The sequence below is a fragment of the Neoarius graeffei genome, chromosome 2 (genome assembly GCF_027579695.1).
Source record: "Neoarius graeffei isolate fNeoGra1 chromosome 2, fNeoGra1.pri, whole genome shotgun sequence".
In the NCBI taxonomy this organism is placed as follows: domain Eukaryota; kingdom Metazoa; phylum Chordata; class Actinopteri; order Siluriformes; family Ariidae; genus Neoarius; species Neoarius graeffei.
In genome coordinates this window covers 74,938,573-74,950,775 of record NC_083570.1, presented here as the reverse complement: position 1 = coordinate 74,950,775, position 12,203 = coordinate 74,938,573, and the positions used below count along the sequence as shown (strand labels likewise).

At 40.3% G+C, this 12,203-nt stretch overlaps 2 protein-coding genes across 8 annotated transcripts in view; one reads left to right on the top strand and one right to left on the bottom strand.

Moving 5' to 3' along the window:
• ldlrad3 (low density lipoprotein receptor class A domain containing 3) overlaps nt 1-4,399 on the top strand; it is a 259,864-nt gene extending 255,465 nt beyond the window's left edge. For both annotated transcript variants that reach the window (XM_060914989.1, XM_060914988.1), the window contains exon 6: nt 2,211-4,399. In XM_060914989.1, the coding sequence (XP_060770972.1) occupies nt 2,211-2,442 (232 nt within the window). In that variant the 3' untranslated portion in view covers nt 2,443-4,399. The remainder of the gene's footprint in view (nt 1-2,210) is intronic.
• A 4,380-nt stretch (nt 4,400-8,779) lies between these two features.
• The window catches only part of LOC132881919 (genetic suppressor element 1-like), an 82,923-nt gene continuing 79,499 nt past the window's right edge, over nt 8,780-12,203 (bottom strand). For all 6 annotated transcript variants that reach the window (XM_060914981.1, XM_060914983.1, XM_060914984.1 and 3 more), the window contains exon 16: nt 8,780-9,333. In XM_060914981.1, the coding sequence (XP_060770964.1) occupies nt 9,196-9,333 (138 nt within the window). In that variant the 3' untranslated portion in view covers nt 8,780-9,195. The remainder of the gene's footprint in view (nt 9,334-12,203) is intronic.

The window sequence follows — 12,203 nt, the reverse complement described above, 5'->3', positions numbered from 1 at the left end:
AGCTAAGGCATTTATATTATATTTTAAGGTAACTTCATGTTGTGACAACATGAAGTTACCTTAAAATATAATATAAATGCCTCAGCTTTCATGTAAGAAAAAACCTATTAATACTAGTACTGTGTGCAGGCAGTCTCTCCTGAAGACTAAATTAAACAATAATTATAAACTAATAAAATAAATGGCTCAGGCTTCATAGAAGAAAAAACAATTTGAACAGAATCTCACAGTATGATGCTGAAGCTGCCTAAACAATGGAAAATAAAATACCATTTCGGCAAAAATGTTGGCATCCATTAATTTCTTGTATTAAGTAAAAAAATAATGTAAAGTGCGCACAGTCCTTCACTGTAAACACAACTCACTTTCAGTAACAGAATTTAAGCCTATATAAACACTGACTCGCACATGCAGTGTTGCCAGATATTGCTGACGTTTTCCAGTCCAAAATATGTTCAAAACCTGCCAAAATGCACTTAAAACCGCCCAATCTGGCAACACTGCGCGTCAACGTCACCTCAAGACGACGCCAACAATTGGTCAAATTTGCAGGAAGGTTGCGGTGATTGGATATAATTGCAACACCGCCCTGAATTCGCGGGGATTGGTTGAATCGCAACATCGCGAAATCCTGGAGGGTGTGGTTTTTTGCTTGGCCCAGACTCTGTCTCCTCACTCACTGTAGCTTTAGGTACTAAAAATCGATCCATTTTGTCTCTGGTAAAGGCTAGCTGAAGTTCACTAAATGTCCGCAATAGTAACTTATTCTGGTTTATGTTTCCTCACGTTGCGCCCCCACTGAAGAACTCTGGCGCCCCCCAGGGGAGGCGCGCCCCACACTTTGAAAAGCCCTGTATTAACGCATTAGAGCTCAAAATGTGACACGGCCACTGCTGATTGGCTGCATGAACCTACAGCACTGGACTCGTTACAGCCTCACTTCATATCATTCTGTGTGTGGGGTTGTTTTTGTTTTTGTTTTTATTTATGTGTGTGTGTGTGTACGGCAGCTAGTGGTGCTGTTACACTTGGTTTAAAAAAATCACAAAGAATTCTCTTTAAGACAACTATATATGAGATGATGATGATAAGTTACATTTATATAGCGCCTTTCTCAAACTCAAGGTAGCTTTACATAGGTCAAAGGGGGGAAAGTGCGAAGGAGTGGCGAGTTTATACACTGGTGGAGAAGTGTTCATGAAACAGAAAGGTTTTGAGATGAGATTTGAAGAAAGGAAGAGAAGAGCAGTCACGGAGGGGTTGAGGAAAGGAATTCCAGAGCTTGGGGGCCGTGGCGCTGAAGGACCTGCCATCCAGGGTAGAGAGTCTAGTGTGAGGAACAGCAAGGAGATTATGGCTAGAGGATCTGAGAGAGCGGGATGGAGTGTCAGGGGTCAGAAGATCACAGATGTAAGAAGGAGCAAGGTTATGGAGAACTTTGAAGATGCCGAGATGATGTTGATGCCTGAACTGAAATCTTATCCTGAGCTTTCTTTTACCTTTGAAAGACTGAGGGTTTATCCCTGTTCGCGCATCGATACGAGCCGCCTCCGGAGATACGTTTAACATTTGAGGTGGCCGTGTTTAATAAGCAGGAGAGTTCAGTAGGAAAGTTATAAAATGGCTGTATAACGACTGAAGGAAAAAACTTTTCTTGCTCAGTTCTATCAGCATCTCCACATACCTGCGTGTTCCTGAGGCGTCTATGCAAACTCATGAATCCGCCTCGTAAAAGTCTTGACAGCGCTTCACTGAGAGCAGATTGCGCCTCGGCTGATTGGTGTAGTGTCGCAAGCAGTGTGATTCAGAATATGTAGGCGTGCTGTAGTTACAGCATCGAGGTGCGTATCACCACTGTGAAGCCCATTAAATTTAAACATAGCTTCGTATCAAACCAAAACTTTTCTTCTGTGAATGTCAGTCAGGAAGTAGGAGTTTCTCTTTTTCTGCCAGGAAATAAAAAAAAAAACTTAATAGATATAAAATCTGCTTGTCCCAGGCTACTGATTTGTCCACCTCTGAATAAAGAAGCACATTGAAACACCACCATCCCTGAACAATCCTTGCTCAGTCGTTTCTTTTTGGTGTTACATCATCTGTATTTGCATATAGGAACTTCATTCTGCTGCTTGTTCAGTCTCAGCTCTGATGTTCACTCGAGTTTACGATTGCTGTTTGTAACGCTTGTGACATGTCCTCCGTCCCTGCAGTCGACCACCCTGGTTTGACCTCCCGCCTCCTCCGTACCCGCCTGACGGTGAGGCCGCGTGTGGAACAGATCCACCTGTTTATGAAGCATCCACACAATCTAGTGAGACTCCTGCTGTCAGATCTGAGAGAGCGCAAGTACACAGCATCAATCCCACAGTCACACGTGAAGCAGCACAGCCTCGAACCCTCAGCTCAGCTTCAGGCTCTATAGAAGAGGCTCAGCAGCTATAGGGGACACATGTGTGTGTGTCTGTGTGTGTATATAGGACACAGAGACGTGTATAGGACTCACCGTGTGGAAAGATACGAGACGGATGAGTGCCACAGCACTACATTTGGAGTATCGCTAAAGAGCATTGCCAGAAAAACATAGGGTTTCCTACTCCGTGATTTTCTGGGTGGAATGCGCCATCTTCTGGGAAAAATGTGACGTTACAGCTCCAGTGAGAGACGAATCTACTTCACACCTCCGAGACGTGACTGGTCTCATAAAGACGCGGTGGAGACACCAAACGAACAGCACTCCACTACTCCAGGACTAAACACTTTCCTGAACTCGTCTTTATTAATAGTGTTTTGGTGTTGTTGTTTTTTTTCCATCCAGCGCTTTATAATATTCTGAAAAATCACTATGCAATGTGAATTGTGTATGACGTTGAACTTATTAAAAAAACGATACAAGTGATATGGTGTGTAAAGAATCAAAGTCCTTCTCCATTCTCATCGTGAAAGCACTTATTAATTTATCCTGTTGATACACTTTTGGTCGTTGTGTTTCCTTCGATTATTTCTCAAATTAAATTCACAGTAAACTCTACACAGACGAGCAGCTTTCGTGCTAAGAGGCTTTTCTCCACAGTAAAAGTGCCGGACGGTGTTCTGACTAACTGTTGAAATGTCCACAGGTTTGTGCGCGTGCACATTTCACTTTTGGAAGCCCATTAATTCATGCTTCTTCAAGTAGGTTTCTGCTGGAAGCACTTTCTTGAAAAGTCACACTAATAAAGCAGCTCAAAATACGTGTAACCATGACAACAGTGATGGTGCTTGTGGCATCTGCTGTATTTTTGCCCGCACTTGCAGCTATTTTACAGGACATTTTAAGTGGTGTATTATTCCAGAACAGCACTAGTTAGTGTCGTGGGTCCAGGAACCATCCAGAGGTTAATGAAATGAAGTCTGTGGAGTAAAGCGAAGTGTGGAAACGGTCAGTCTTTTTTCACCGCAGCAGAAGTTTCCTATGTTTTATTAACCTGCTGCCATTTACTGGCTGCCTTATCATATGATGACTCCAATTTCAATTAATTCAGTTAGAATATTTATACGATAAAATATCTCATGCCAAAACATAGAATCTTGCTTCAAGGAGAACTGAAGTCATTTTTAAACGTGCTTTATTTCTTAATGTGTTATTCATTTCCGTTTTCGGTTTTAGTAACCTTATATCGTGACTCGTATTGGCAACTAACTGCAATTAAATATTATACTTATCGGCCTATTCGGTTTTTAGCCATGTTGAATTTAGTTCGTTTGGTCCACGGCAGGCGTCGCTTATCTGCGCGATCTTCACGAGACTTGTGCGAGACTTCGAAACGTGACGTGTCAGCCAGGTGTCAGTGCCGCCATTTTGAAAACCGTTTTCCAAACGAAATGTTGCACAAAAACGAGTTTAAATGACGATTACTGCCTACTTTTTTCAAACTTTCCTGATCGCTATCAAAGCAAACAAAACTTCTGGCTTGATTACGTCAGCATTCGAAAGAGGGCGCGTGCGTCTTTTGACAACGTTGGTAGATGTCGGTCACTTTGATTTCCGTTGTACGTTTTACTTCCGTCCTACGATGTCTCGCACAGGTCTCGACGAATCTCGTTTATGGCCATTGCTGTGACATATGGACTGATATATTGCAGAGCATATTTCAAACACTCAGAACTTGCTATAGCAGTGACAAAATAGCGATCAAAAATGCATTCCTATTAGTGCTGTCAAAAATGTCGCGTTATTAACGCGTTAACTTGACTCAATTTTAACGGCGATAATTTTTTTATCGTGAGATTAACGCTCTGTGACATGATGTAGGTTTTTCATAAGCTTTTGAAACTGCCAGGAACTTGGAACAGAGACTTTGCTTAGAAAAACGATAGCAGCTAGACTGTACTGCCGCGCCCCGCACAGCCAGAGTCCTCTGCCCCCCCCCCCCCCCCCCCCCCCAAAGAACCAGCGTGGGCATGGCGCGCTAGTAGAGATGGGATTTATGGCTCTTTGATGGGATCCGCATCTTTGTGATCCGTTCTTTGAAAAGAGCCGTTCAAAAGACTGGCTCATTTGGCTCTTTTTAAATATTTATTCAGTTTTAAGAAGACAGCGTCTAAAGAAGCCAGATCCCTCTGAACTGTAAACTCAATGCTATCCCAGAAATCCTTCCTGTAATATGCAAATTTGGCCGCCTCTGATTGGACAGCGCGACGCATCAACAGGCAGAAAGTGTAAAAGTACAAAATGTGTTAAGTGAGCTGAAACAGTAAAGATCAGATTCAATGCAATATTTATCAACGAACAACTTAAAGTTAATATAATAGTGTACTTTATATTATAATCAAGCATGTCAAGCCTACCGTCACTGTGTAACCTGTCTCTCTGATTAGTGTTGTAGACTAACTCAAGCAGTAGATCACTTCACTCATGGTTCTCTTGCTAGCCTCGGGACGAAGAGCCCCGGTGCTCAGCTTAGGTTTCACTTTGCAGTGGCTGTGTCAAGACGTGTTATGCTTTGCAATAAAAAAAACATTGGTACAAAACAAGCCCATTCACTTTTTTATGCTGGTAAGAGAATTACAATGGTTTTTCATGTGACAAAAATGTGCGATTAAATTATGATTAATTGCAAGTTAACTATGACAGTCGCGACACTAATCGCGATTAAATTTTTTAATCGCTTGACAGCACTAATTCCTATATTTAATAAAATGACATAAATAGAATTTTGATGATAAAAAATTTGCCTTCAGTTCTCCTTTAAATAGTTGCAACACCAGTTCTGCCTTGTGATTGCACAGACTAATTAGTTTGGCTTATCTAGCTTGATTTATTAGCAGCGATGAATGAATAGTTTGTTTTCTGATTATTCATTCTAACTAGAAGGCTTTGTGTTCGGTGTTGAAATCTCGTATTCCCTTATATTCACTCAGTGAAAAGACTCCTTTCTCAGGAACGGTCTATCGATCGTCTCACAGACCACAAGACACCCCAACTTTACCGCATGACACGCCCACTTCAGTACGACACAACCTTTGAGAAAACACAGGTTAAGAGCCAGAAGTACTGCTAGAAATTCCTAACCCAAAACAAGCTGAGTTCAATAAGGTGCAAGATGGCGGCGTGAGCGTGTCATGTAGTAGGCGTGCAGTGTAAGTACTGCACACTTGCAGTTGAATTTCTCAGCATTCTATGTCCTGAACGTTGTTTGTTTCGACTCGCTCCCTGAGCTGCGATATGACTGGTGAAGAGAATTGAAGAGAAAAATCGCCCGAGGTCGCTCCACGTTCAGCCAGCGTGAAAGCTGTGCTGGATGTCGAGTTGATCATCTCTTACCTTATCATGTTGGAATACTGTTACAGTATTTCCAGTGAAACATACTGTATTTCTCCAAGATGTGTCTGAACTGATTTGATGCTTTATTCTCCAGGCCAGCGTTAGTTAACCCTGTTTCCCTCTGCATGCTGTGAGGAGGAGAGATTTGGTGCATGCTGTCGTTAATCTGTACTAAATGCCTCAGTGCCTTACAGGTAAAAGTCTCTGGATTGTTATTACACCTAATTATAGAACACGTCATTTATAAACTGACAATCTGTGCATTTGGTTCAGCATAAACAAAAATGTGGCCGTTTTTATTATTTTAGAGTCAATCACGCTGATCAGAGACGAGTTAATTAAACGTTACCTGTTTAATTTAATCTGCAGCTGTAAATGAGAGTAGTGTAAAGGGTTGTTTTACAATCAGGGTCCAAAGTTTGTGTCACAGAGGTCCAAAATTCAAATTGATTCAAACTGGTTCTTGTACCAGTTTTTAAGTGAAGGACGAGTTAAAGAACAGATTTCAGGTAATTTTTTGACATTGTGTGTATGGTAGTTTTGTGTAATCTGCTATAAGATGGGAGAAACAAATGAAGTGATTCTCGGAGAGGACATTTTTTTTGACAATTCAGAATCCACTACTTCCATAGTGCTTTTAAATATAAGGCTGTAAGCTTTGTGTTAGTTGTCTCTAATATTTATGTCCCAATATCTTGACCACATTTTAGGATGAAAATAATCATTTTAGATATGTTATTTTATATTGAAAAATTAGCTGTCTCGGAGAGGACTTTTTTTGACACAATTCCATACTAATTTGATCAAAATAGTCTGAAAACTTACTGGCATTCAACATTAAAACTTAACTATGTTTCCAATGATATGGAACCAAATGTGTGTTTTATGGTATAAAGAATGGTGGGGCAGCACGGTGGTGTAGTGGTTAGCGCTGTTGCCTCACAGCAAGAAGGTCCTGGGTTCGAGCTCCGGGGCCGGCGAGGGCCTTTCTGTGTGGAGTTTGCATGTTCTCCCCGTGTCCGCGTGGGTTTCCTCCGGGTGCTCCGGTTTCCCCCACAGTCCAAAGACATGCAGGTTAGGTTAACTGGTGACTCTAAATTGACCGTAGGTGTGAATGTGAGTGTGAATGGTTGTCTGTGTCTATGTGTCAGCCCTGTGATGACCTGGCGACTTGTCCAGGGTGTACCCCGCCTTTTGCCCGTAGTCAGCTGGGATAGGCTCCAGCTTGCCTGCGACCCTGTAGAACAGGATAAAGCGGCTAGAGATAATGAGATGAGATGAGAAGAATGATTTAAGTGCATCCCTTTTGGAGCTACCTGTGGTCAAAAAAGCACTTTTTCTAAATGACACGAGTAATTTTGCTAAATATGACACATATTGCCGTACATTCACCAAAAATAATGTTATCACCAAGGGTTTTTTTGCATGGTAAATAGAGCTATCACAGGGCTACAATAAACAACCAAGTTTATTTAGTCAAGCCTTTTGATATCGAAGATAATAAGTGTTAAATGTGATTTTTAGCTTGCGGACCCTGATTGTAAAACAACCCTTAATTTATCTACTGCCTATTGAGGTTTGATATTTGTTCGGCGTGTAGTGCGTTTATTTAGGTTTGGGATTCGGCTGTTGAAGCTCTGTAATGAGCTGCCATTTCTAAATGTCACATCAAAGACGATTATATATTCATTGTGTATTGATTTCAAGGTATAGAACAGATGTGTGAAGGATAAAGACTGGTTTAATGCTGTTTTTTTTTTTTTACTGCCAGACTTGAAGGTTTTAAAAATGCTTATGCGGGAGAAAGTGTGTGTATTTAAAAATGTAAAAACAGTGTAAAGAATATGCTAAACTGGAAAAATCATGTACATGGAAAGTATTGCTTATGTCTTTTTGTGGACACCTCGCCATTAAACATGCAGAGATCAACTTGTGGTGTGGTGTTAGAAATGTAAAGTTTGACCAAAGCAGAATTTATATTATGTGGAATTGTGTTTCTTCATAATAATATGATGATCTATAGTATCATTGTAAGGTTTTGCTATTAAAAAAAAAAAAAGTTATAGAAATAATTCAACATCGTCTTTTTTTTTCCCCCTCAGGTTTAATAGGTTCATAAATAACTATTACTACATTCACCAAATAATATATTACCTCACACTTCATCCAGATAAAAAAGGTACAATTAAAACTTTTCACAGCATTAAAATATCAGGGAATCTTCCATCATCATCTTAATAATATGTAGCTCTGCTTTCTTCCTAGCTTTAATAAGATAAGATTTAAAAACTGGTGTCCTGTTTGTTCCGGACGTCGTTATAAAGAATTCCATCAGTACATACCACTGGTGCCTTTTTTTGTGCCGAGTGCATGATGGGAACAGGAATGCTTCTCTGTGGTGAGAACACAGTGTGTAAACATTTCACTGCAGTGCAGTTCAGTAACGCTCATGCAGCATGTCAGTAAGTGCTTGTGTACGGTAATGATCGGTACAAAACACCGTGGCACTTCACACGTCAGATTGCGGCTCCAAGTGAAGAGCAAAAATTAGCTGTCGGAGGGAGGAGCTCAGATTACAGCTCATGAACCACTGGCTGCTCAGAGGAATGAATTAAAAAAAAAAATCCACTGCATTAGACAGAGCACTGCGCTCACATCACATATCTGCTTTTCTTTCCCTGTCTCCTTCCTTCTTCTTTATTTACAGATTTCCTTCACTTCTGTCTTCATGTCCTTTCCTCCTCACTCAACTCAGCCGGCTTCTCGTTTTGTCCCAATCGAATCCCTGGCCTCGGAATAATATCGAAATCCAAAGTAAACAGTTAGATTTATTAATAATACAAAAACTATTAAACTATTCCCGGGTTTTAGCAAGCTTTCTGTTCGCATTTAAAGCAACGGTAATTAATTTTCAAAGCTGCTGCTATCAGAAAGGACCGTTCTGAATCTCCCACTTAGCACATGCCACAGCGTTAATTGTGTTGAAGTGCAGGCCGAGTGATGTGGAAAAAGGATGCTCCGTATTCTCCGTCAGTCTTCCTCACTCTCTAGTTCTACAGCAGCTAGGCGATTGTTTCTTTTTTTGGTTGTAAGATTTGCAATTTGTAATTTCTAGCACACAGGAATCTAAAGCTGGAGATGAGGATGGGCTTCCCAGTGCCAGCCACTGTTTCACTGGTACTGACCGTCTCTCAGTCCTTAAACCAGTGCACGAGCTTGTATGACTGCAGTCAATCCTCCTGCTGTGCAGTGAGCTCAGCTTCATCTTCATCCCATTCTCCTCCTCCTCCTCACCCTCAGCCTTCAGTGTAGCTCTGGGCTCTCAGTCTTGGGTGAGGAACTGGGTGCTGGTTGCCCAGATCCCTACTCGTGAGTGGGCAGGGTGAGAGGGATCACCTCGGAGGCGGCCCCTTATAGTGACCCCTGTGTAAGAGCAGAGCCGGTAGTGCCAGACACTTCCTGAAGTGTTCGAGTTCGGCCTGCATTCGCTCCCTGTCGAGTGCCAGCCGCTGCCTTTGCGCCAACAGCTCCTGGTGAACCAAAGGAGGAAAAAAAAATAGTTGGTGAAAAGAGAGTTCATAAAAAAAAAAAATTACACTCTCAGCGTGATGAGTTTTCTTTAACCCCTTCAATGCCTTTGGATGAGTCACGTACGGCATGAAATACTTTACCGCTATGCCTTATTAGCCCAGGAGTAATAGGGTTATACCCGGAACAAATTAGTAACAAGCTGAAAATTTCAGAATATGTTCAGAATACCTTTAGGAATAACATACTAAAAGTCCCCGGAAATCCCCCTTGTGCTCTCTGAGAAATTCAAGATGGCGTCCAAAATGGCCGCCAAATGGAGATCTGCCCATATCGCAGGCCCAAAACAAAATATTAATGCAATTAAAAGGTCAGAATATATGTTTTGTAGGGTAGGAGAGTAAATTCCAACATGTGTGTATTAATTACATTGTGTATTAACATTATATAATAACAATGTACACATTATTATAACAGTATATTTGTGTATAGTGTGGCTCCATTGGTTACTCGTTCACTCCGTATCATCCTATTCTGTTCACAAAACAAACACAATTACTAGGGGTTGGAGCACTTATTTTCATTAATATTAATTAAAGTAAATTGGTGGTGTAAAATGAAAAATGGCATGTTAAAAGGTCATGCTGAGTTCAGTCATTTTTAAAAGGTCATGCTGAGTTTAGTCATTTTTTGTCCGAACACACTGGCATTGCTAGTAGTAAAGACTGGCGCTAGAAACTCAAAGATTAATTTTTTCCACTCTTAAACAAGCTTGAATAAATTCCCTACTTCACTGATGGTACAACAAAGGTCCAAGCATTACAACTGAGGCACTGAGAAGTGTTTAAGTCTACTCATTGTTTATAAGAAAGAGCTTTTATTGAGGCAGACCTTTTTGTCATGAAAGTCGCCGGAATGTTGAAGAAGTGTACTGAAACAGCTTGCCATTGTAGTTTTAGAAGATAGAGTTCTCAAATTTAATTTCCCTTTAATATTTTATCAAAGCTTAAAGATGCACTAAATATTAAGGAAATTGATGTCTAATTGTTGTCTTACATTATGTTCATGTATGTAGGTAGCCTACTAAGCTAATCTGTCAATCATGTCAACCATCAAATTCCATGTAATTTCCACATTAATGACCTTGTAATCTTGGTTAATTTTAATTTTAACAGTGTGACAATGGTGAATTTGCATTGCTTGTATGAGAGAACATATAATTTAACATTTTAATTGCATTTATATTATGTTTTATCCCTGAGATATTGAAAAATCTCCAATCGGCGGCCATTTTGGACGCCATCTTGAATTTCTCAGAGAGCACAAGGTGGATTCCCGGGGACTTTTAGTATGTTATTCCTAAGGGTATTCTGAACATATTCTGAAAAATTCAGCTTGTTACTAATTTGTTCCGGGTTGGACTCAATTTTGAGCTAATGCTCTTGGGCTATATGACATACGCTACTTGTCATAAACACCTTTTATGTACCTTACATGGCACATTACTTTTACATCACAGTGGCACATATGAATTACAGTCAACGCCTAAAACATTCTTCCATCAGAAAGCGCAGCGGTAAAAGGTTTCATGACGTACGTGACTCGTCCAAGGGCATTGAAGGGGTTAAGAGTACATCTTTGTACCTTTAGTAAGGAAACCTTTACCTGGCGTACCTTGACGTAATGCTTTTCCTTTTCAAATTAGATACACATTAAAGATGTATTATTGAAGGAAGCACTCTAGCAACAAGGAAGTTTAGTAAGAATTTTCCAACAGTACAGAGCTGCGTGATCAAAAGCTAATCACTCATTATTCAGACAATTTATTTAGGAACTCATCAGTTTCATATCACAGCTGATCAACACTGTCGGATTCTTGATTCTGATTGGGGAAAGAAGGGATGAAAACTTCACGATGGTAACAGTCGCGCTGCTTTGTCTCAGGCTGCATCACACCAACCTGTCCTCCATTATTTTAACAGCAGGCCCAAGTTTTCTATTCCTGACTTACTGCACTAGATCACTGCCATTTTAAATCAACAGAAAACAAACATTGTACAATATAAGCATGTATACTGTCACGGAGAGGAACGTATTTGAAAAAAAAAATGCTCCTTAGTCACATTGCTTGAGTATTAATATTTTTACTAAATATCAGCTGTAAATAAATCAACATGCCACTGCAGCCACACCGGAGGTTACAAGTTTGATTTAATACACCAGAGTCAGTTTGGTAACTGTACTAACATATCTGACAAGAGTATTAGTGTGACTTAAATACAGTAATTGATGAAGCTAACTTTTGTAATTACAATAGGCCATTTGCAAGAATTGGTCACGTGTCAATTTTCCCCATAGCAACAAGCCCGTGGTGGGCAAGCTAACTTGACATTCCTTGACGAAAATAAGAGTTTGACTGGCGATGCGAAGCAATCCATTTCTATAATAGCTGTTTTTACCTTTTCTACTGTCTTTCTTGACCCGAATTTTCATGTGTACTTGGAAAAAGTTTGTGGTTTTAACTTCTGTCGTAAGTTAAAGCGAATCATTGGCTGTAAAAGAGAGTTTTTTGGACTCAAGTTGGTCGCTGCTGAAAGAAATTCACATGCGAAATGGCAGATACAGTGGGGCAAAAAAGTATTTAGTCAGTCACCAATTGTGCAAGTTCTCCCACTTAAAAAGATGAGAGAGGCCTGTAATTTTCATCATAGGTACACTTCAACTATGAGAGACAGAATGGGGGAAAGAATCCAGGAAATCACATTGTCTGATTTTTAAAGAATTTATTTGCAAATTATGGTGGAAAATAAGTATTTGGTCAATAACAAAAGTTCATCTCAATACTGTGTTAGATACCCTTTGTTGGCAATGA